This window comes from Diadema antillarum, unplaced genomic scaffold (genome assembly GCF_040938485.1).
Source record: "Diadema antillarum isolate AM-2024a unplaced genomic scaffold, OU_Dant_1.0 seq00000855_RagTag, whole genome shotgun sequence".
NCBI lineage: Eukaryota > Metazoa > Echinodermata > Echinoidea > Diadematoida > Diadematidae > Diadema > Diadema antillarum.
The window spans coordinates 1112556-1139218 of record NW_027271726.1 but is presented as its reverse complement, the minus strand read 5'-3'; the positions used below and the strand labels follow the sequence as shown (position 1 = coordinate 1139218).

Genomic DNA, 26663 nt, shown 5'->3' with positions numbered 1-26663 from the left:
CTACACTAGGTCGTTTTGGGCGTGGGAAGTGCGTTACGGCAGGGAGGTTTGTCTCACCTCCCTCGTTCCGGCTGGCCCAACCGACTGACTGGACGACCAAAGCGCGAAAACAGGCATTACGTAACATTTTAGGTCATTGCAAGGATCGGAAATGTACTCGTCTCACAGTGCCAAGGCTGCAAGGAGTAAATGTCTGATAACTCTCTGCCGCGCCGTAATAACTTTGTGTGTGTCTTTTGCGTGTGTGTGTTCGGTGCGCATTCTTACGAGGATTTGTCATGCTGCGGCGGCGAAGATTTCGTCACAACGTCAACACACACACGCGATCCTGCGAATGACCGTGGAAAATTACCAAGTGAAGTTAACGGACTAGACTGGTACGCTCGCTAACGGTGCGCGCGGTGGGAGGTGCAAGAACGTGCGCAGTATCGAGGTTCATGAGTTCATCGTTACTGGGATAGTGCATGCATGCATGCGACACCAAAGATCGTAGGCGTATATTATGCACGTGTGCTGAATGCATGCATAACACGTACGTACTACGTACAGTATACGGGATCGGGATCGCGATCAATAGAGCATATTGCGATTTTTTCAGAAAACCGGCAGAACTACTCAAGTACTCGCTGCTGACTTACGACTCGGTATCAGCAATCGCTACGATTAGACCTAAAGTGTGTCAACGATATTTCGAAGACGTAATCTTCATGCTCTCAACATCCCTTGTGAGTTCTGCATCCGAAGAAAAACTCAACTGAAGTCTCGCTGAGGTTCACCACACCATCTTACAGACAAGGTCGGGGCTTTCGCGCGGAGCTCATCCCGGCAGCCGCCACTCCAGCCAACCGTATTGCTGAGCCGCTCCTTTTTGTCGCGTTGTCGTTCATAACTGTTTGTTGTATCTTGTCGCTGATATTGTTGGCCCGTCATATCATACCAACCAACAAGAACTAGATTCAAATTTTGGAAAGACTGTTATTGCCAACCAACAGGATGGAAGTCGAGCAAACCTTCAACGCTAAGCCACAGACACTCCAGGAACTCATCGAGAGCCTACACATCCTCTTTGCCGAAGACAAAGTGAATGTGGACAATGTACAGATGGTGATGGAAAATTACACCAGCAATGAAGACGATTGGAGCAAATTCGCGGAATTCGACCATCACAGGTTTGTTTTTGTGCTTTTTCCCCATGGGCCATGTCATAGCCAAGCATGATGTGTCAATACTGTCATTTCATTTTTAATAAACTTCACTGCAATTAGAGGTCTAGTTCAGTCCGGGAAACCCGCTCATGAGGACCGCCCCCGCGTACGAGGATGGTCCCTCCTCATGAGGACCTCCCCCCGCCTCATGAGGCCCCCCGGGGAACGCCTCATGAGGCCCCCCATTCACTTCTTATTCATCTCACATCTGACGTACAAATTGTCGCTACTTTGCACGGTGATTTTTTGTTACACACACATGTCCACTATCCATGATGAAAAGAAGAAAAAATCCTGTCTGTTTTTTTTTTTCAAAAATCGAGTTTTAATCAACCGATGCAGAGCGCCCATCAAAACACGGGCGCCAGCGCGTTCGCACAATGCAAGACTGCCGCACCTAGCGGCCTGATCCGACTAAATATTTTCGATGCTTTTTTCTGCGGCTCTCACCTCTCCGCGCACGAATCAGCCTCGTGAAGCTGAAGTCTGACATCTTTTTACACAAATTCGTACGAGAAAAATTAAATCAGTACTAACCTGATCTTGTCCATATATTCCAAATTACTATTCCACACTGATAGAGTAGGTGGGTAGATGACATACTCCAGTTTGTTAGCAAAATAATCACTTTGTAGGTATGACGAGTTCACTTTCTTCGTCAATTCCGCCCACGATTCCGCCGTTTGGGCGCTTTTTCTGGAATCATCCCGCGACGCGACGTACGTCGCATCACATCACGCATCCAGCACATACCAGACTGGTACTGTATGTGCTGGATGCGTGATGTGATGCGACATACATCGCGTCGCGGGATGATTCCAGAGAAAGCGCCCAAACGGTAAGCGGGCGGCGGAATCGTGGGCGGAATTGACGAAGAAAGTGAACTCGTCATACCTACAAAGTGATTATTTTGCTAACAAACTGGAGTACAAGTGTATGTCATCTACCCACCTACTGTACTCTATCAGTGTGGAATAGTAATTTGGAATATATGGACAAGATCAGGTTAGTACTGATTTAATTTTTCTCGTTACGAATTTGTGTAAAAAGATGTCAGACTTCAGCTTCACGAGGCTGATTCGTGCGCGGAGAGGTGAGAGCCGCAGAAAAAAGCATCGAAAATATTTAGTCGGATCAGGCCGCTAGGTGCGGCAGTCTTGCATTGTGCGAACGCGCTGGCGCCCGTGTTTTGATGGGCGGTCTGCATCGGTTGATTAAAACTCGATTTTTGAAAAAAAAAACAGACAGGATTTTTTCTTCTTTTCATCATGGATAGTGGACATGTGTGTGTAACAAAAAATCACCGTGCAAAGTTGCGACAATTTGTACGTCAGATGTGAGATGAATAAGAAGTGAATGGGGGGCCTCATGAGGCGTTCCCCGGGGGGCCTCATGAGGCGGGGGGAGGTCCTCATGAGGAGGGACCATCCTCGTACGCGGGGGCGGTCCTCATGAGCGGGTTTCCCGGACTGAGTTAATTTATTTCTACTGTCGTACTGAATTTCTAGTTCAGTAAATTTAGTTTGTCTGACTTCAAAATAAAATTATTATTGAATTTATTAAAGTTTAGTAATTCACTTCAATTCAATTTCAAGTTCAATTCACCTGTATCCCCCTGTAAATTTTAGACTGTATTCACCTGTCTTGTCGAGCCTCTGGAAAGTGTAGTCTTATTTATAAATTAAGTTGTAGATTAAATTTAATGCCCTCGCACTTTCTTCAGATTATGTGATACAATGGTAGAACAATGTGTTTAATACTATAGATCTATGCATGAATCATGACAAACTGAAATGACTTCTTTATTGCAGTAATGCTATAGATAAATCTGTTTTGACAGTGTAAATTAATAAAGTTTACTTTGGAAACATATTCGTACGAATCTTAGGAAGATTTTCAGAATGCCATCCTAACATACAGTACAAGGGTAAAAGGTGCCGACTCACCAGAATCTCGACGCGAACGGGCGCCACAACGTCCCAGATGCAACCTTTCGCCAACAAGGTGTGGTGCGGCACATTTTTCAGAGGCCTTGCTTGTACGCCCATTGACATTGAACACATAGTGTATGTAAATTTTAGTGCACATCCGAATTCTGGAGGGGCTGGATGGATTCTGGTGGATTATCCAGATGATATGTTTTGGGATTTGTGAAATTCTGTCATGTATTTACAAAATTAATATTGAGATAAAGATATTTAGATATATTTAACATATATGAATTATTGTTGTAGATCAGATTTTATTTGAGTTTAAATATTGCAGAAAAGCCTAAGTCTCTGAAAACTGGTGGCTTTACTCTATGGGTCCTGATTTGTCAATTGCCAAAATCATGACAAGAAAATAAGTTTTGGAACTTGCCTACAACTTACAAGTGTCACAGGGAACTGATGTCCTTTGACTTTAATACATTGGAGACATTACAGCATGTCACACAACTCAGAGTTGTTAGTCTAAGCTCATTGACATTAGGAATAAACTCCCAGATCTAATTCTTATTGCAATGTTTTTGCTCAGTCAACATTTTTTTTTTTTTTACCCTACAACCTTTCTTCCTAAAAGTGGTGCTATCTAACTGACTGACAAATGCAGGTGAATATTGCTTGCAAATTTGGCTTTTGTCAACCTTTTTTTACAGTTGCAATATAAAAGTTCACTGACCATTTTCTTTGTTTGCAAAATCAAAATTGTCCTTGTTTCAGAGAAATTTTGAACATGTTCAAAATATCTTTACAGTTTTATTCTAGACCACTAATAGTTTCTAAGTGTTTGCAAAGAGATTAAGATGTGTTGCTGAACATATGTTTTGATTGGCCAGCCATGTGACCATGGTTCCTCTACAAGATTGACCCAGTCAGACCCATTAAGATCATTCACTGCCATATCAATCTCCATGCTGAGGAAACAACACATTAAAAGAAAAGTTACACCTCTTGCAGGACTTTGGTCGAGGACTGAGGTTCCACTCTGAAAAAGTTCTTGAAGCTGTGGAAACCTCCACCATCCATGTACACAAGTAATTGCTTCCAAAAAGCATCTACTGGGAGATATTGCCCTTATCATAAATGCCAGTAATCAACTTACAATGTGCAGTCCTGAGGGAATGTGTACTTACAGTAATTCACAAATGAAATTTTGTGGAATTTTCCTGGCCTATAGCAGTCATCCCCTATCAATCAATTGTCGGGCAAGTCCAAGATAACACGCGCGTTACGTATGGGACATTCAGAGACTTTTATGACCTGAAAAATAGTGTTAATGGCTTTTGATCATATTAAACTTTATCATGGTGATTGATATCTAGGAGAAGTATAATCATGCAAAAAATGGAGAAAAATGACCTTCACAATTATATTCTAGAAGAGAAAATATGTGCCGTTACGTATGGGACCAGAAAAATTTTGTTTTTTTGAACATTTTTTTCAACCTCAAAACTCTCTGAAAGTATTTCATTCTACAACTTGTAACTCACTGTGATGAAAGTCACAACACTCAAGATTATCACAGGTAAGTTTCGTGTCATTAGGCAAAAAGCTCTAATTACAGGTTCTAATTAAAGACAGACATGACGTGTTACGTATGGGACAGTTACGTATGGGACAGTTTGTCCCCCATTCATTTAGTGTGTGAAGAACCATGTTTATGGGTATTTTGCATAATTATTGAAGTAAAATCAGTTGAAACTACTCAAATACTGATCCAGATTGTCAAGGAAACAATATTCCCCAAATATTCACCATCATAATCATATTCAATCATATTTTTATATTTTTATGACCAACCTGAGTATGCATGCCCTTTGTCCCCCATTCGTTTAGTGTGTGGAGAGACATGTTTATGGGTATTTTGCAAAGTAATTTTGCAAAATACCCATAAACAAATTTTTGCATAATTATTGAAATGAATCAGTTGAAACTACTCAAATACTGATCCAGATTGATAAGGGAACAATATTCCCCAAAGATTTACCATCATAATCATATTTAATCATATTCTATATTTATATGACCAACCTGAGTATGTATGCCCTATTTTTATCAGGATAGTTACTACTGAAAAATTGACTAGTTTAAAGTGTTTACTTCCATTGATGAAGGGCAGTTTGCCATTTCGTTTCAATAAAACACAATTTGACCCAAGAAATATTAATTTTTATAAATAAGCAATACCTGCTGCGTGGAACCCCAGTGATCGAGTAGATATGATGTCTGTTTAGCAGTCAGGTCATTGATTCGAGTCACACCTCAGTATGTATACCCATGAATTTTGTCGTGGCTATTATTGAAACCTGAATAAGGACAATTTGTGTATCACTTGCAATTAAAAAAAAATCATTTTACTTTATATTTTTTTTAAATATTTATATTACAACCATTTCAAATTGGATCTCCATCACTAAACTTTGAATTCCTTTAGTCTTAGGATTGTATGCTCTTTAGTAATTCATATAATTGGTTTCCAATCATCTCATTGAATGTTGAAAACTGAATCCCCATTTCTGCAAAAAACTATACCATCCCTTTAATGCTGATTTTTCATTCTGTATTTTGCCATTTTCCCCTCCCCCTTTCTGAAAATTGTTCAGTCAAGTACATGTATTGTTTAAAGTGTCTATAACTCAAAAAGTAGCCACAATGTTGGGATGCTTTCTTCAGGATGATTGACCATTTGTGTACTGAGAGACCTTCCCAGCTAGCTACATGCATTCACATGCTTTATGTATGAGGATGTCCCATACGTAACGCATTTGTCCCATACGTAACATTATTTCAATGCCTAATAAAAAATATTCCTTTTACTGTTTTTTCTTTTTTCTATGGTATTTAATTTCTCTAAACAATAAATTAGAACTTTCCAAAAGGGCATTAATATAACCTTAGCAATTTCAGAAAAAACCTAAAAAAATGACCTCAATTTGTTACGTATGGGACATCTCATGATAGGACACGAGCTAATTTGCATAATCATTTGCATAATCCCTAAATTTTCATACCAAGTTAAACTATTTGATGAACTTCTTATGTCCACATATTAATCAAATATCATTTGCTTTCCTTTGAATTAATATGAATTTTTATAAATGTCCCATACGTAACGCTGTGTTTCACATTTATGCAAATGAAGCCCTTGAAATTTGCATAAATTTACGTAATATAATTTTTTCCTCCATGGAAATCAAAACTTCAACTCATAAGCTTCAAAATGATACCAAACATGTCAATATTAAGCAAAGATGAAATTTTGCCTTCTGAGGGGACCTTATCTTGGACTTGCCCTGTCACAAAATCTCTAGTCTTCCTTAATTTTAATGTGCTCTTACAATGTACGTGTACATACATGTATACATTGTATACAGGCCTATTTGATGTCACCAATATACCAAAATATATCACCAACACTGTACAGTACTTACCAAAAGCCCTGGTGACTAGTGGATCAAAAAATGGGTACAGTATTGTTCTTTAAAACTGCTACAGTATTGTTCTTTAGAACTGCTACAGGTGGAATTTGGGACACCTACATATGTACCATGTAGATGTGTGATGCCCTTCATATACATGTACATGTAAACTTCGTAGCAAGAGCAATCAAAATGCATACAAATGATGTGTACAATGTACAGCCGTGGTTTTGATGTTTGTATTTGATACGTGGTCACGTTATGCACGTTTTGTGTGGCAAATGCCCAGACACCATCTCAGTAAACTGAGGTGCTGTAAATGTCCTTTAAACATTGTGTGAAAACAAGTTCATGCATACATGTAGATTATTGTTGCGTTGGCACTCCACACTGCGTTCTTACAAAGTAAACATTCATGTAAGTGTGCCAGATTTTATTTACCATGCTGATAGCAGACAGAGATGAAAATCAGAATGCTACCATATCAAACTCAATAACAGAAATTAATAAAAAGAAAAAAGAAAAAAGAAATCCAGTGTTCTTCAGCAACATTTTATGGTAGGCCCCAGGGCTAGCAGAGCATTTACAAAAGTGGGGGGCCCACTTCCGGGTTTCATGAGCTAACAAAATAAAAAGAAAGAAAGAAAAAAAAAGGCCTTCCTCGCAACTTCTGGTGCCACAACCCGGTTTCTTCAGCTGACAAGCAAAAAAAAACAACAACAACAAACAAACCAAAAAGGGTCTCCAGCTCATCTTTCTTATTCCGCTTCCGGATTTCTTCCGCTAACAAGCCCCCCCCCCCTCCCCCCCCCCCCCCAAAAAAAAAAAAAAAAAAAAATGTTAGCCCCAAATAATAACCTTTGGCTTACTGCGCTCACACAGTGTCACTTACGGACTTTCAGGGTAAAAAAACAAAAAAGTTGGGGGGGGGGGCGCCAAAGTGGTGACACCTTATGTATTCCTTTGTATGGTGCAAAAAAAAGAGGGGGGGGGGGGGCTCCAGCCCTCCGGGTTCCACCAGCAATTGGCCCTACACTATATGTGTATATGATTTTGAGCATAGTTGTATGTCTCTCCATTGTCACTCTATCATATGCAAGGTGGTCCACATCTTGAAACGTGACCATGTTGCAATCTCTGCATATGAAAATTTTGAGGAAATTGTATGTGTGCAGAGCGCACATCACGAGTGTGTATATTTCGTTATGTATCATGGGTACTATATACCGGTAATTCTCATTGTCCTGCTTACTCTCATTTTTCTGTCCTATGTTTTGTGGGCAGATTTTCAAAGTAGTTTGATTTTTCTAAAGTTTTGAACATGTTTTTCACACGTGTGAAAATTTGTTTAAAATTTAGTGCATGTTGCCAATTCTCAAATTTGTTGCAAAGCATGTTGCTGGCTTTTGAAGATATCACATAAGAACTCAAGCATGTTGTAGTGACACACTCCAACCCCTCTTAGACCATCCTACATGTACAATATTGTACATTGCGTACGGTATGAAAGCATATTTTGCATTTCCCAGACAAATAACAGCAGTATTTACTGCACTCAAGTGCATACAATCATGTACATTACAAAAGGTATAATGGTCCAAGGCAAACAGCACAATGGCATGCAGATTGCTACACATAAGCAATTACTCTATCAAACAACACTACATCAGTACCATGAGCATGTACAATGTACAATGTATGGGCGTGACTGAAACAGTGAATTCCATAACCAATACAAATTGTATTGAAGCAAACAAATCATTTGATGAATACATTGTACATTAACAGTGCATACACACCAGAAAATGACCCAGCATTACGTAAATGAAAGATGGATTCACAAATCCCGTAATTTGCATTCACAGATGTTGCACACCATTTATGATAAAATCAGATTGCATTGTTAGCTCTCAAACAAGAAGAAATTCCTTGACATGATTCATCCTCGTGCACTTTTGCGACTGAATCCTCACACAATTCATTAGTTGGCAAGATGTTCACAAGCTGGTACAGCCGTTGATACATGTAAACATGCATTGTACAATACTGCATGTTATGTAGATAGATTTTAGTAATGAATAGACATTGTGCAGTAAGTGCACTGTTTATTACCCTCAAATGGCAATTTGCTGGGCATGATCAAATTTCTGTATATAAAATATCCAATGTTTGTTGAAAAGGTACTTTGTAACATTGGGAAATACCGTAAAGTTCCGTGTATAAGACGCACTATATGTTTATTGCTTAATATTTATACAATGCACACTCTGGTAGTACAATGGTCACTGCTTCATCAGGATGGGTCGGGAGACAAGTTTTTCTCCCGAGAAAGTGGTTTATGGTTTTGAGCGAGTAGTGGAAATATTCCAACACCTGTATGAAAAATTTGTTACATCAAGTTTTATTGCAATTGGCGAGTTTCCAGCTAAAGCAGTTCGTGATTAACAGGTGACCTCTGTATTCAGGACCAGGAAACTTATGTTAAAGGCATTTTTAACATTTGCAGATGAAACAAAAACCCAGCTTTAGTTCTTCAAAATAGTTCTAGAATGTTTGTTAGGGATAGAAACAACCAGCGTTTCTATCCCTAAAAAAAAAAAAGTTAATCAGTACAGTCAATGTCAAGTATTGTTGAATATACAGTACAAAATGTAAACAATAGTTATAATAATAAAAATGTTTCTAGAGTAAACTGTCTACAGTTATGGCGTGAGAAAAATAGTGATATCTCCTTATATTTTAGGCTTTATTGCAAAATATTTACATGGTAAGATGTTTAATGATACAACTGACCTACATTATACACATGTATGTACACTGTACATGTATGTATCAAATGTGATAACTTGAACAATTTTTTAATCACTGCTTCCAATGGTAAATACATGTGCCTTTGAAGTATTTCAAACTGTAAGCGTCATCAAATTTGTGGCTGTAAGGTGAAGAGGGCAAGCAGAATTTGGCACATTGCCAATCAATTACAGCCTGACTCACAACCAAACACAATCTCTCTGGTCTGCCTGGGTACCGAGCCCCCTGACACGCCTCACCCATCTGACCAATCAGAGCGGATAGAATCATCTGGATTCCTAGCATGTGATGGCCAAGACTGCACTACAGTGTGTACAAGCACAGAATGCCAGGCAGGTTGGCAATGGCTCAAAGCAGTTCTAACCGGTTGTTTATGTTGTAGTTTAAAAACAGGAGCTGTACCTGTGTTGTGTACGTCACTGGGATGACGTTAGTACTGTATAAGAAGATGATGCTGTGACTGTACTGTCATGTGTTCACATCTGTTTTATGTGTACATGTACATGTACAGTACTCGTCCACAACGTATTTCCAAAGATACAAATGCTAAACACATCATACCATGCATCTTGTTCTCAGTCAGACTGAAATACACCTTGTGCTGAAGCTTGCGGTACACACACACACATACACACACTTGCATTAAAAATCCACAAACATATCGCCTTATCAGCAATTTCCATCAAACAGCGATAGATCATGAAAAAGTGCATTCCTCCCAAGTTTCCTATGCACTGTGAAAACCCCTCGAATGCTTGAGGCTGGACCAACCCAGTGTCATGTGGTGTGCATTGTAATGATTTTGACCACAGAACTGCCATGTTTCCTACCGCTGAACAAAATGAACTGCTGTCTTAACCCAGGGAGCCTGCATAATACCTGCATAATACATTTGAGATCATCATGTGCATTGTAATAAATTCATCAGACCATACTCGGCATACAGACAATGCACACACTTGTACTTTCTATACCAAGGGTGGCAGGGTGCAAAACGAATTCCCAAGAAGCATGACCACAGAGACTCCAACCCCAAGCACCTTCTGATCTGGAGATTCTCCCGCCCGAAACCCCTAGCAAACGGGAGACTCCAAGTTGATGTGTGCGAAGCGCGAAGTTCAGGGTTCTAGATGTTCTCTGGTGCTATCTAAGGCTTATTTTTTCAACATACGATAGCAATAAGTAAAAAATCCTTTCCACCGGGAGACACAGAGCCAGGGCGGGAGAAATCAAATCTCAAACGGGAGAACGGGAGATTTTGCAAAAATGGGCTTTCGGCGGGAGATCTCCCGTCGAAAACGGGAGAGTTGGAGTCTCTGTGACCATGTCCTTCGTGGGAGCGGTTGAGCACTCATGCAATATAAAAGCACACATTTTTCATGATATATTGTTAGCTTCTCTGCTACTGCTACCACAAGAACTGGAGAAAAACATGAAAGCTGATCACAGTTGGCAATACTAGTAAACAATCACACTTGATCAACATTACATGTACAGTATACATTGCAATTCCGGTTGGGTAACCTCCTTTCAGATAGAAATACCAGACTCGATTTGCTGCTGAGCAATTTATTCACGCCCTGGTTTCATCCCACACAGATTTTTGTTTGTTTGTTTTTTTGTAAAGCCATAGCATTATACGTAATATTGTACCCATTCTCAGAACAGAAAAATCAATGAAGTACAACATCTTCAAACTTGTTCGGTTACTTTTATTGTAAATAACTGACACACACACACACACACACACACACACACACACACAAACACACACACACACACACACACACACACACACACACACACACACACACACAAACCCTATTCATGATCCGGCTGGCCTGTGCTCTCGTCATTAGCTCCCAGTTGACAATTATACAGTATGCATCATATATGAAATACTTTATGCATCATATATGAAATACTTTTACTTTTTTCATGATGTCCTACATGCATCAAATCATATGCAGAAAGGCCTCATCCCCAGCAGCCATTGTGCAGCCTTTATCTCATGACACAAATGTGCTTCTGAGACACAAAAAATTACACTTGTGAGTACTGTTGAGGAAGTTTGCACTTTCACATCTCGTTGCCAAAAAGCGGAATGACCTTCCAATTTGAATAACCTCACATGGTTACTTTGAGAAATCCAGATTTTATTCAGTCACTTTCATTACTACTGTGTTCACCTTCGTGGATGAGATTAGTGCCCAGGAAAACCCTCTCTCAAAATGCATTCAAATCTTTTGCGAACATGATTTCCATAACAAAGGTTGCTCCGAACGCCCAAGTGCTAACACAAAAGCCGGGGCTAGCCTTGCTTAGCCTGCTACGTGACCATTGTTGGCAATGTTTTGTCATGATGAATTCAAAGAAAAGAGTTCTTCCATGGCTTCTGACTTGGGATGGGAGAGTTGTATGATGCATTTTCAATAAGACTGATTATGTAACAAACCATTGCATCCATGACTCTCGATGAGCCGGTGACTGCAAGGTCTTCATTGTTCTAGGTTGGATACTTGCCTTGATCACATGCGTTCACTGCTTCAGCTAAAACCATTTTAAATGTGAGGGCTGGCACCTGTCAGAAACTTGGCAAAGAACTAAGCATAATGCATCACCAATAGTACATTATGTAACACTTATTTATTACACATTATACTTGTCTCTTGGTAAGAAGAATCTTCTGGTTGCCTTGTAATAGATACTGGTATGTTCTGTTGCTACGTCCCAAACATAACACTTTTTTCTTTTGATGAGAAAAATCTTCAGGTGGCTTTCTGATAGTTACAAACTTGTACTGGTGCCATACTCGTGTTCTAGCACTCTACAGTACACGTCTCAGAGAGCTTACCCCCCCCCCCCCCCATAAAGAAATGTATACATACATTGTATTTACGGTGTATATATATCAAAATAGCTTGTTGACATCATGTTTCAATGTACATGAATATTACCAGCAAACATTTGATAGTGATTATGAACAGGTGAAGACAATGATTTGGTCAAATGTCACAGGGTTCAGTTAAGACATTATCCTTACTGTAGTGTACGTACATAATTAAGCTAAAAGTAGATTGTCAAGTGACTTCAGAAGTTTTGCTGTTAAGTATTCAATGTGTATGTGCACCCCCCCCCCCCCCCGAACAAAAAAAAACAAAACAAAAACCCCCCCAACAAACAAACAATGTGGAAGAATTCTTAAGTTTTTCAATAAGCATGCCAAGCATCCATTAGTAGATACTTCATATACTACATGCTGGAAATACTGTGTGACTTTTATATCAATATCTTTTTCTCTTCTGACCTTTTGTATTAAATTTAAATCAAGGGGGATTACTCATTCCAACTTGTGCAATTTCATGGGTATGTGAGAGTGAAATATTGGCAAATGTGTGAGTGAAATTATGATATTTTATTGTAGGACGGATTTGATGTCTGTATGAAATACCCTAAATATTTAGCATCCTTTGACAATGTTGAAATAGCACCATGTCTCTCATGATCTAGATATGCTTGTGGAAAAGTCCTCAACCTGTTTTCTTGTTATGTATGATATCAAACTACGATCCCTCACCAGAGAGATGGAAACTACAGTTGTGCAAATGGTAGATTCCATCTCTTTGTTGTCACAAATTTTGTGATAGGATCGTTATTATATGTATATTTTCTTTTGTAAAGATGTGTTTCATACAATGTTTATTACACTTGTGCATGATGGCCCTATGGCTGATCTTAAGCAGAAATACAACTACAGTATAGGAAAAATTGCTTCCATAGTATTTTATCCATGAAATATCAAGAGTATCATGCTGAAGTGACAATGTCACATTGAGCAGGTTGGATTACCTTCACTTTGTCCTAGCAGTCCTGACAGCACTTTCATTTTGTTCACAGTGTTCTTATCTGGCATCTTGTTTTACTGTGGTACTTAACAATGGACAGTCTATACCAGTGTATTTCTTCCTCTTTATGGTTGTTGGTGGTGTGGAGATAGGGGGTGGGTGGGGCACTCCTATTTTTTAGATGAGAAATCAGCTAATTATGTTGAGAAGCACATGACATCTCATGTGATTTTACCAAATGCTCTTGCATGGAGGAAGTTTAACCTTCTTGATTGGTATGCAAACAAAGATCCATTACAGATTTATTTAAAAAGTTGTCAATGCAGTGAATTTGTCCTCTGGAGGAAAATGAAGAAAATCAATATTTCATGATCAGAGTCCACATCTGATAGCCAGATTCTGTTTTATTTTTGGATTTTTTTTTTTCATTCCTACAGATTCCCAAATGACGTCCATGTTGCGCCTCTAGAATTGTTTGTATTATTGATTTACTGAGATAGCTGTGAATTTGTACATTTACAATGTACAATTGTGTGTTGTGTAGATTCTGTCTAGACACAAGAGCAATGTAGACGTGCAATGTGGGCAGCCTGAGCTTTCTCATAGTACTGTTCTGTGTGGACATGTGCCTACGTCAGGGCAACATAGTTGAAAATCACCACCAGTCATAATCTTGCAAATATGATAAAAACGAAATGTCTGGAGTGAATTCGTTTTGATGACAATATTGGCACTTTAAACATTAGTCTGGTTTATACACATAAAATTGTTTTTTCTTCCGTAACAGTAGCCTACACTCAGAGATCTGCTTTGATGTTGAAGGGAAAGTCTGCTTTAAAGTGACTGTTACCAACACTAACTCTTGAATTCAAACAAGAGTGAAATCAGACTAGAGCACATGCTTATTTAAAATCAGACAAAAATACGAGAAAGTTATGCTTTCAATAAAGCAGCATGTTTGAATAAAAGATGCTGTATACGCAGAATATTTCACGAGGTTTTTATTTTCGCAAATTTCGCGAGTCAGCTGCTAATAAGTGCTATTCGCGAAATTAAAAACACATGAAAATATTGACTCAGATCCTGATATGAATGCGACGTATGCGTTCACATTTCTCCGTTCAGTACAGGACTGCGGGATCGTGAATTTAACCACTCACAAATTCATTGGGAAGTCTTGATTCGCGAAAATTTAGACTCGCAAAATATATGGCGTATACAGTATGTTATTGGTCATTGTCACCTACACTGTTTAGTTGGGATGAGGCGTGGATGACATCAGCAGAAATTCTCTGAATCCTTTGCCAACCATTTTTGCTACAAAATCCTTATCTTGAACAATTAGTAGAAAGAAGAAATGCTGTTCTTTGGTTTAGAAATGATGCATTCAAAGGGGAGTTGTAACTAGTGTACAAGTATCATCCAGTATCATTATTATCATCAACAGCAGCAGCAGCAGTAGCAGCAACAACAACAACAACAACAACGACAACAACAACGACAACAACAACAACAACAACAACAACACCCCTGTTTATTTCTTTCCTGACATATTCCTCATTCACTCTTCTCTACCACATTTGAACTCTGGTTGTTTTGTCTCACCTCCCTGTTTGCAGGTATACAAGAAATCTGGTGGATGAAGGGAACGGCCGCTTCAACTTGATGGTGCTCTGCTGGGGAGAGAGCCAAGGGAGGTAGGGATCAAAGCCACCAGCCCGATTCATTTCGTGTTTTCATGATACAGTACAATGTTTTTGGTCACAATTGCGTGAGGCAACAATATGAATTTTTATGCCTGTCGATTAGACGTTTTTACTGCATTTGCCGATGATGAGTTGGATAGACTGTGATTTGGATGTGGTGGCATATCATGTACGCCACACCTCAAATGTACTGTTTTACACTGTATTTCTGTTAAGTAAAGTGCAGCCTTATCGTCGGTGAAGACAATGTACTGTTGTCGGGGATGCCATCTAAAAAGTCAGTGTGGTATCTCATAATTATTTCCCTGGTGTATCACTTAAGAGAAAAAGTGGGAGTATTTTCAATTGCCAGTCATTTTCTATTTAGAGAGATAAAATGTGATTGGCTTATCTCCACACTTGAAATGTGAATTGAGTGTGGAGCATCATTGAGTATGACACGAAAAAATTTGATCTATTGAAATAATGATACGCATGTCCATGATACTGATAGAGAATGCTGGGTTGGAGATATCAACAAAAACAACAGTGAAAAATATCAATATCTTTCTTTTCTGTTCAGCTGATGTTTGTGTGCATACTTCTTTTGTGTACGACCTATTAATTAGGCATTAACCATGATTAAACAGAAGCAGAATTTGAAACAGAAGAAGAATTTGATTTATTGAAATAATGATACGCCTGTCCATGATACCGATAAAGAATGCTGGGTTTGAGATATCGACAAAAACAATAACAGTGAAAAATATCAATATCTTTCTTTTCTGTTCAGCTGATGTTTGTGTGCATACTTCTTTTGTGTACGACCTATTAATTAGGCATTAACCATGATTAAACAGAAGCAGAATTTGAAACAGAAGAAGAATTTGATTTATTGAAATAATGATACGCCTGTCCATGATACCGATAGAGAATGCTGGGTTGGAGATATCAACAAAAACAATAACAGTGAAAAATATAAATATCTTTCTTTTCTGTTCAGCTGATGTTTGTGTGCATACACTACTTCTTTTGTGTACGACCTATTAATTAGGCATTAACAGTGATTAAACAGAAGCACTCAAACTCTTGAGATATCCCTTAAATGAAAAACGAAATGAGATAGATAGAAAGTCTCAACAAAGGTGAGCCCTGGAGATTATTTTTTGGTGAGATCAGCAAAATGGCACATCTAGTATTTTGTTTGTGCAACTGGAGTCTGTATGATCTCCTCGATATAGATAAGTGTAATGGTAATAGGCCAACTGTTGAGAATATTCAATCACAGCGGAATGCCCAGCAGGGGATGGCACAGCATTATTTAAAGAGGAGATCAAATAAAAGGATCGTGTTGCATCGCACTTGGCTGCAGAGAGTGAGTGGATGGGACTCTTCTGATACCGCTGCCTCGAGACAGGGCACGACAACTTTTTTTTAGGAAGATACACTAAAGAAAAAAAAAGCCAGTCCATGTTCAGGCTGGCTCTAATCAACTGAATAAAAGCTGACAAAGTTGTTTTTTTCCCTCTCTCTATTTTTTAGTTTGAAATGAAATAAGAAAGCACTGATATTTGTTACAAGTATTTCACATTTTCATGAAGTAGCTAAGTTTTATTGCTCCCCAACAATGTACAAAGAATGTGATGAGATGATATGTGAAGTTGTCATCTTTCCCACAAGTTTCCCATTGACCAACAAATCAGCAAAAGAAATGATATGAAATGATGAATAGAATAGAGTGAAATTATATATCCTTTGCGTTCAATTATCATGAACTAGAGGAGTGTTAACAACTTGACAGTGATGACTTCTTTAAACGGAGGGGTTGTAGTTCCTGAATCATCTACCAAAGTGAATAGAGTTCCTGTGACATTTTATGTGCAAACCAGTGGGAGAATCTGGAGGATGTGAATGTGGAAAGGCATTTCACTTCGTGATAGGGATGATGAGCATGGTCCCTATACGCACTAGTGGGGGAGGTCATCATTAAGTGGGGCAAAAAAATGTTGCCTCATTCAGAGATAGGATATGGAATGCCTACTTGAGCAGTGATTGTTTTCAAATCATGATACCAGATATCTCATGAACAAAGCCAGCCCTTTTTTTTGTGTATTGTTTTGTTACCCCACTAACATGTTTGCACGCACATTAAATAATCATTAACTCTGAAGTGGACCTTTCCCGTGCCATGTCCTTCCTGCTGGCACATTGAGTAGCATCACAGAACTTTTCCATGAGTCTTCACACCTTTAAAGGGATAGTATAGTATGTGTGGAGATGAGGATTGGGCTTTTAACTTTTTGCGAGATACCAAGAAACCACTTAGGAAATAGTACAGAGCATACCATTCTAAGAGGAATGCAATGAAGATCAGTTTTGGAATGGCTGAGATATCCAAAAACAAAGTAAAACAAAGTGATTGTATTGAATAGTGCTCCCCACTTTTTATTAGGATTGCTCTGTTTGGGATATGTCGGCCATTTCAAAATCAATTTTCATCAAATAAACGTTGAATCCCACCATAGTTGGGAATTACATACTCTTTCATATCATATAAAAGAGGTTTTTAATTATCTCACAAAAAGAATGCTGAAAACCTGAAGTTAGTAAATGTAGTAGAAGCAGTAGATGACAGGTTCAAGTCCCACTGGTTCCTTTTTTGTGACATGTTTGTTAATTTACAGATCAGCAGTTGCGATCTTAACAAATTTAATTTGTAGAGGGAGACAAAGTGAAGAAACTCGCATCTGAACCTGAAGTTAGTTTTGAACAATCAAAATGATCCCTTTAAAGTTATAGTAATTAGGCTGTCCTCTCAGAGGTGTCGTTAGATTGGCATACTTCCTGTAACAAACATAAAGGTAGTGGTACATCTAATATTTGTTGTTGCTTTTTATTGGATTACTGGTCCCTCTGATATGTACCAGACAGAATGGTGTAAGAACTTCCTAAAAGATCTATTTCAGAGTACCGGTCAAACAGTGAGGACAGATACACCGTACATGTCCTTGAGTTCGTCCGTTTGGGTAGTTCAGAGTTGACACAGAGGAGACTGGCATGTCATAAGTCAGTCATGTGATCGATGTGGTGAGGTGAAGCGTGCAATTTACCTATTCTAAAAGACTTGCTGGATGTTGAATAATGTATAAGCCATGTGTTTAGCGAGTCTAACTTTTCGCGAATCCCAGACTTCCGGACAATGCTAGGACTAGGAGTGGTTAGATTTGCAGTTGTGGAGTGAGTATGAAAGTGAGTGCTGAACAGAGAATTGTATTACGAGGTATGCATACACATCACACATATGTTGGAATAAGAGAATATTTTCACGTGTTTTGAATTCACGAACGGCATCTGACTCATGAAATTCACAAAAATAAAAACCTCAAGAAATATTTGGCACTCTATATAGTGCATCATATGTTTGTTACCATCAGGCTAGAAATTACATGTATGTCATGGTAGTCTCTTCTGCCTTTCCAATGGTGCAAGTTGTTTGCTTACCCTGTCAGTGAGCTGATTATTCCCAGATAAAAGAGTAATTAATCTTTAACTCACAAGTGTGGTGCTTGGATTTTGTTTTTGAGTCGTGACTGATAATTTGGTTTCTTACCCACACAGGGCATGAATGTCTTAATACCAAACAGTATCATCAGTTTGATACCCTGGTATTATTGTTCTATAAGCAACAATGCCCATTGCTCTCCTCCAAAAGTTTATTCATAAGTGGTTCCCATCTCCTTCCCCTCCAAAAAGAGTAGGTAGATTAAAAAGAAATAACAAAGTGCAGTTGCAGTGAGATAATAGCTGGCTATCAAGGTGTCTACAAAAGTTATTAAATGCATTTGTTTGTACTTTTGTGGAGAAAAATAATTTTTTTTTTCTTTGAGAGAGAGAGAGAGAGAGAGGGAAAGAATGTTGACGAATGATACTTAGGCATTTTCTTAGACTTCTGGTGAAAGACTTAGTTATGACTTTAATAAGTGTAAGGAGAATCAACATCACATGAACCAAACAAAATAAAAGTTGCCCTACAAAGTGAGTTTCAGTGGATGCATTGCATAATTTCCTGAGTCCTAAAAATGATCGTGTCAACTCTTTCATCGTCTGTCCATAATTTTTCTATTTGCAAGAATCAAACAAAGGTGCATGAACATACATGTATTAAATGTTAAAGGTCTTTTTATGCAGGTGGTTTCTCCAGCCGGATATTTCATGTTTGCACACTTGTGTTGGCATTCCAGTATACTTTAATTTTTGTAATTCTCCACCCCCCCCCCCCCCCTCCACAACAGAAAACAAACCTTTTGCTGACAGCAATATTAGTAAAAAATAAAATAGAACAAAACACCAATATGCCACATACCATGGGTATTGTTTGTGAATCTTTCCTATTAATATCATAGGTAAGCCAGCTGAAATATTTACAGAGCACTCCGGCTGAATGAACATAGGGTATTGTCTTCTACAAATGTTTTGAAGATATTGATACTTATTTATCAACTGGTGTGCTTCTGATATGAGATTCACCTTACTTGAACAAAACAAGTCAACATAATCCATTAAATCATGACATCCGCTATTGGAATTCTACTATTCCATCGTTTCGATAAGATATCTTTGAAAAGCTCTTAAGTGTATTTCCCTGCTCTAGTGACTCTGTCTGACTTGGCTTTTTTTATTTCCCTTACTTTATTAAAGGTACTGTTTACCTTTGGGAGCAGTGATTTGAAAAATGTTTGAGTTATCACATTTGATGCCTATGTGTGGGTCAGTTGTGTCACAAAACATCCTACCATATAAAAATTTTGCAATAAAACCAAAAATAAACAGAGATATCTAATCACTGTTTTTCTCACTGAACTATAACTGTGGATGGTATTAGTTACGTTCAGACGGGAGCCCTTAACTTCGAAGTTAGGAAACTTCGAGGTTAGAGCTTGTAGTTAGGGACCGTGAAGACGCACTCGTAGTTAGCAAACCTCGAGGTTTGCTCGATGTTTCGAGCCACGAGAATTCTTATGGTTAGCGCTCTAACCACGAGCCGCTGGGGGTCCCCACTCGTAGTTACGCACCGTGTGGACACAAAAAACAACGAACTCGAAGTTAAGAGTGACCTCGCCGTAAACTCCAGCCCCCACAATTTCCCTCTGCTTCCGGGTCAACCTCCCAAACGTACACCACAAATACACTACACGTGAAAAACCTATGACGCACAACACAACAACATCATCTTTTCTTCCCATGCGCTTGATCTCTGAAACTGAACACGTCGAACTCGCTACTATATTCTATATTCTTCTCCGACGCTAAAAAAAAAAAAAAATGTTTTCGACGAATATCTTCATAAAGGCATAAAGTCATCAGTGCAGTGCTATCTCTGCATACCATGACAGAGAAAAAGAGTACCTGTAAGCGAGTCCGACAGGGTTGGACTAAAGAATAAATAGATGCCTTGTTAGCAGTGTTGGCTGAAACTTCCGGTTTTGTGGTTTTAACATCGAGTGGGACCCACTCGTAGTTACGGGGGGCAGAAGCGTAACCTCGAGGTTTCGTAACCTCGAGGTTAAGATTCGTCGTGTGGACACACGTCGTAGTTAGGGGGCAAGAGCTAAACCTCGAGGTTTCCTAACCTCGAGGTTAGGGCCTGCCGTCTGAACGTAACTTTAGTCTAGAAACAATTTTATTGTATTAACTATTGTTTACATTTTGTATATTTTACAATTACTTAATATTGATCATACTGAGTAACTTTCTTACACGGGTTGTTTCTATCCCTAACTCACATTTCAGAACTGTTTTGAAGCACTAAAGCTGGGTTTTTGTTTCATTTGCAAATGGTAAACAATGCCTTTAATACTCGCTCCACCCTTCCCATACCCCTCCTATTCCATATCCGTCCTTGTTCTCTTTGCCCATCCCAACTCTTTGGGCTCTTGATAAAGTTTTGCCCTTTTGATAGAAGTTTGTTCTTTTATGTTGATTGTGACGATATACTGTCAGTGAGGAGACCAAAGCCAATTTTCCACGGGTCCCTTGTGTTGGCATCGTCAAGCGACTGAAGTGGAACATACAAATTGTAGGTCTTTGCTCTTCTTTTGGCAAGCATTTCATGCGTATTGGAGATATCCATGGTGAAAACGAGATTGTCAGCAATATCTCACAGTGAACATCTTTTAGTTTGCACTGAGTTATAGTGAATCAAATCAAACTAAACATGAGGGTGAAAGTTTTATCAAATTTAAATATGGCCATTATTACTAACTCTCCCATTGATATGCACACGAAAAAAAGTTTTTTTTTTTTCAAAGGTAATTAGCCATTTCTACCCTCCATCCTTGAATGGCCATGAGTTATTACAAAACAATACTGATTTGATGCAAAGGATTTATTGATACGTATATTTGTGAATTTTTATGACAGAAAGAGATTTAAGAATTAGGTACAGGTCAGTTGAAGACTTACATGTAGGAGACATTGTATCATCTCTTGTATTATGTGATTGAGACCAAAATCACTGTTTAGAAAAAAGAAAAAAAAATGTTTTTGTTGAATTGTTATAACTTTTTTTTTCTGTCTGGATTTTCCAATTTCGAGAAGTGACTGCGGATGTCTAAGTTATTTCATATGTAGACAGAACATGTCCTTTTGTGTGTGTGTGTGTGTGTGTGTTTGTGCGTACATGTATGTGTACATGGGGGGGGGGGGTAAATATGAGCTTTGCGTGTATTCAGGGTTTATTTTTGGGGTTGGGTTATTTGTTTTGCTCTTTTTTTCCCCTCTCTCTACATGTGTACACCTACCTGGGATCTCCCACTCTATGTGTGTGTGTGTGTGTGTGTGTGTGTGTGTGAGGTTGACAGCACCGATGTAACTTTGTGTCTCTCCGTCCATCCTTCCGCAGCTCCATCCACAGTCACTCCGACTCTCACTGCTTCATGAAGATCCTGGATGGCACCTTGAGGGAGTCCATGTATGCCTGGCCGGACAAGACCAAGAAGAAGGTCGCCATGACCAAGCTGGCCACCAACGACTACGACAGAGACCAAGTGGCTTACATCAATGGTAGGTAGACTCGCTGTAAAAACGGGAATTTTCATGGGAATGAAATTTTGTGAGGAGTGAAGAAACTTCCCTGAACTTTGCGAGGAGCCAAGATTTGTGAAAGTAAAATGCATTATATTAAAATGTTCTCTTTGGAAGAAAAAGTTACTGATTTTCAGCCTTTGAGATGCAGTGCATTTGCATCACGGGGAGCAATATTTCCTTGTGCTGTTCATTTCAGGAATTCACAAAATAACTGCTGTGAAGTTTTTAGGTTTTATATGTATTAGTATAAGGTGCATCAGAGACATTAAAAAGAGTAGAAACTTTTGTGATGATAGATATTTAAATTCTAATGATGATAACACTTATCAGTTGTTACTGCTTCTGCTGCTGATCATATAAGAGTTTTGTATTAGACACAGGTTGTTATGTGCTATGTTCATAAGTCTCCTCATATATAATATTCTATATCATGGAAAGGAAAATTTGAAATTCATTGTTTGTTAGCAGGAGAATAAAGTACAGTAAGAAGAGCACTGTACAAACATATGATTTTTTGTTTGTGTCTTTGTAATTAGATTTTTTTTTTTCATAATGGTGTGCAGCATATTGTTTCACTTAACAATTTATTCAAACTCGCAGTTATGTACACGATAAAATACCTCTGAGGGTATAAAGTCAGTTTAAGTCTAGTCACATATATGTATATATATGTAATTAGAATTCAGATATTGACATGCTGGCAATATAGTATGGTATTGACATCCCTGTTCCACCTTTCGAGTCATTCTCTTTATTCACTAACTCAACAGTACTCATCTGTGCTGGTTTGCTTGCAAGTGACTGTAGAATCTTGAAGCGATCCACTGACGCACTTCCAGTTGGATGGAGTTCAATATTCTTGTTTGCACGCACTTGAAATGGCAGACTCATTGTGAAGAAACCATCAACCTCTTATTGAATTTGATGTTATTAGATTATCCACAGTGAGCGCCTGATACGACTTCATTAGGAAATGTAATTAAGTGTATTTAGAGTTTACACAGGGCTGGGGGTGGGATGATTAAGTTTGGGCCCGTTAAGTTCATATATTTCAGGTCTTGCTTTGTTTGGACTACAACAGGAAACTTAATTTTGTCATGCGTGCAATAGGCATCGTCGATTGTGGTCAATTAGGCAGGATTGTTTGCACTGCCAATCAGCCCTTATCCCCAGGAAGACAGCTTGTTTTTGACTGAATGATTTCAACAAAACTCGTCATGAGGAACAGTGCCCAAAGTGTCTGACCCTTAACTGAGCCTCATACCTCTCTCTCTCTCTCTTTCTTTCTTTCTTTTTGTCACTTTACTTTGTGTATCTCCATCTCTCCCCGTGCCCCCCCCCCCTCAGATTCCAAGGGCCTCCATCGCGTGGAGAACCCGAGCCACAGCGACTTTGCCTGCAGCCTCCACCTCTACTCGCCGCCCTTCGAGACGTGCAAGTGCTTCGACGAGAAGACAAGCCGGACTTCCGTCAGCCGCTGCACCTTCTGGTCCAAGTTTGGCCAGAGGACGCCCTTCGTAAGTGCCCCTGTGGCCTCAAAGAGCCATGCATGGCTGTAGAGCTGTGAATATTAAAGGAAACCCAAACCCAAAGAGAAATGTGGATTGAGTGAAAGCAGCAACATTAGTAGAACATATGTGACCCGCTACAACAAAAGGATCCTAAAGTCGCTGACGGGCGAGCCAATCATAGCCCAGAAAAATGTTATTTTCAGGCCTTTCCTTTGATCACTTAGCTTCGAAATTTCGGCAGATGATAGAAGATACATTAGACTACAAAATTATGTTAAAACAGAAATCCAAACGCTTTGACAGATTTTGGTGATCTGACTTCAAACTTGATTTTCTCGGCTCACCTGTCAGTTACTTTAGGATCCTTTTGTTGTAGCAGGTCACATATCATTGAAAGTTTGAGGAAAATCGGACAATCGATGTGAAAGTAATGAATTTTTAAAGTTTTGGTGTTGGAACCGTTGGATGAAGAGATTACCTGAGGTTATGGCGTCATGTTTGGACAACAATTTAAAGAAAATATGAAGGGAATTCCACAAAAATTAATTTTTCATGAAAATTACACATTCCATCAACTTGATACTTACATACTGTATATTAAGGGTAGCAATTATTCCCCCTGCTTTCTGAAAGCAGTTGGTCAAGTGCTCTTTCATTATGCTAGAAAAGTGAATTTTTGTGGAAATTTTCTGCTTTTGCTCAATCCACATTGTGATTTGGGTTTGGGTTTCCTTTAACTCAATCCAGCTCTGCACCTGCCTACGATGTGAGATATGTATGATATATAAGAGCTCAACATTAGAGTTGGCCTGGTGGTCCGGGCAACTCAAAATTGATCTTGGACCACCAAATATCCAAAAGGGATATCTTTTGGAGGCTCAAATTACATTCAAATGAAATTATATATTTTATTTTGGGCCCCTGCATTTTTTTTTTCCCCCAAAAGGCCAAAATATAGAGATTTTAGTGACCCATACGTACCACCAGAGAAAAATGTTACTGTCGAGCCCCGATATATGAAGAGTTTGTTCGCAAAAACCGATAAGTCCATATTTGCTAAATGGAGATATTTGCGATTAAAGGTCAAGAAAAATAAAGAGAATAATAAGAAAAATTTTGCTTCTTTTGACCATAACTTTAAAAATGTACCTTTATATGTAGTGACCAATATATCATTTAAATGGTATTATTTTGTACTTTATGACAGAGGCCGTACTTAAAAATCTTCAAAAATGGACTTATCGGTTTTTGCGAACAAACTCTTCATATTTAATATGCATGTGTGTGCATGAACCAGAGGCGTCCAGACTGTGATCAGGAGTCAAATTGCTCTTTATGGTCTATATTTATTTCAATACATCCATCTTTCAAAAACCCAAAGCGAACAATCACGTAAGATATTTTCCAAAGTTGGCTACTATTTTCAAGGGGGGGGGGGGGGGGGGGGAACATGCAGACAAAGCTGCTGGAATGGACCAGGTAACTCTCATGGAGGCTTAGGAGGCCTAATCTAATTAGTGTCCATGTCAGAGACTTTCTTCTTCAAGTCCAAGAGTGGTACAACTGGGTACAACCAAATAGTATTACATTTACATAGGTATAAAAGTATTTTGTGACAATGGTAGTGGTGGTCCAGTTGAAAGCTGAGGGGGTAACATAATGATAAAATTGGTGCATAGTTATTCACAGGGTCAATTGGTATTCTTAGGGTTAGGGTCACTATCGCATCAATACATGTGTATTTCACTCAGTATCTATCAGTAGAATGGGCACATATGATTGTGTGAAAATGCCTTTGATGGATAAAAAATGTAACATATATGTTGATTGTTATGAAAGGGACCCTCAAAAGTTCGTGGCAATTTATGTCACGACGTTCCATGAAAGCATGACATTCCATTAAAGCATGATTTAAAGGGAGGTTGTATCAAGGTGGAATCATTCTCAAGGTTCAGGGGAGCATAAAGCTTACCAAGGCTCTTGCTTGGCTGGGAGATTCCATGCTCATTGTCTTGTCCTCACATATACACGCCTACGTACCGAAAAAACAAAAACAATACCCCACCCAGCTACCACGAACGTTACAGTTAACATCATCAAACAGTGGATGCGCAGTGGGTTGTGTGCAATATTTCAGCTGTGGAAATCAATGTTGTGCCCAGCTCACTGTCCCTGTCACATATTCTCCCCAGAGGGAATGTTCATCTGGCTCCTCAGTGTCATTTGAAGGCCATGCAGCAAATAGAAGCTGGTATGGTAATTTGATGAATCAGCCCTGTACATCCTGTTTCGCATGTTCTAGTGCGCGATGATGTCGGTGCATGTCCGTTATTTGCTGGGAGGGGATGTACCACTTGTGCTGTTTGCAATGATTATCTCACTGTGGGCAGACGCCTGGTAAACATTTTACCAATCCCAATTTTAACCTTCCCCAGGGACCACCACATCAGTCACTCCGTAAAGTACATATGAGCAGGCTTCATATGGCAGTGATAGTGCATATGGACAGGATATTTGTGGGATGAGGAAGAAATTTTGTTGGTGTCCGTTTCTTTAATAAATTGTTGTAAGTTCACTAAATATGAGGACGAAATGAAGTGTGTGATTGACAGGGTAGATGAACATTTGTGTCAGTGAAATTTACCTGGGCCCTGTTTTATGAAGAGTTAAAATTGATTATAAAGTTGATTTCAACTGTAAGTCTATGGCAGCCTGTGTGGTAAGGAAATTTAAAACCGATTTCATCTTTTGATAAAACGGAACCCAGATGTTTCCCTCTCAATGGTGAGCAAATCTAATATCAGTTTGCAATACGAATGCCAAGACTGTTATTGTAAATGCGAGGCCATCACAGATTATTATGGAAACTGAAACTCTATTCTGCATTTAAGAGGCAATAGCATGTTCCTCACGTCTCTCTCCCATGTACGTTTTTGTTTCTTTGCATGACTACAGACCGTCAATGGAAGTTCAAGTTCATGCATTGAGCCGGAAAACAACTAATAGGCCACTTGATCACGCCCCAGCGATTATGCCTTTCTGCGGCTGCAGCGGCCTGTGCCCCTATGTGGAGAGATTCAATACGTCGGCACAGGTGGAATTTAGCAAGATTTGACATG

General features: G+C 39.0%; 1 protein-coding gene across 1 annotated transcript; it reads left to right on the top strand.

The window, feature by feature from the left end:
- Positions 1–494: 494 nt before the first annotated feature.
- On the top strand, positions 495–26617 carry LOC139740502 (cysteine dioxygenase type 1-like). Its single transcript, XM_071651095.1, has 5 exons — positions 495–1169; positions 14882–14959; positions 21849–22009; positions 23381–23550; positions 26500–26617. The coding sequence occupies exons 1-5, from the start codon at positions 994–996 to the stop codon at positions 26545–26547; spliced, it is 633 nt and encodes a 210-aa protein (XP_071507196.1). The 5' UTR covers positions 495–993; the 3' UTR covers positions 26548–26617.
- Positions 26618–26663: the final 46 nt, after the last annotated feature.

Bases quoted from the DNA above. Each gene is read 5' to 3' on its own strand.
- LOC139740502 (XM_071651095.1), top strand. From the start codon at position 994: ATGGAAGTCGAGCAAACCTTCAACGCTAAGCCACAGACACTCCAGGAA. The intron at 1,170-14,881 runs GTTTGTTTTTGT...CCCTGTTTGCAG, and splicing joins GCGGAATTCGACCATCACAG to GTATACAAGAAATCTGGTGG. The intron at 14,960-21,848 runs GTAGGGATCAAA...ATCCTTCCGCAG, and splicing joins TGGGGAGAGAGCCAAGGGAG to CTCCATCCACAGTCACTCCG.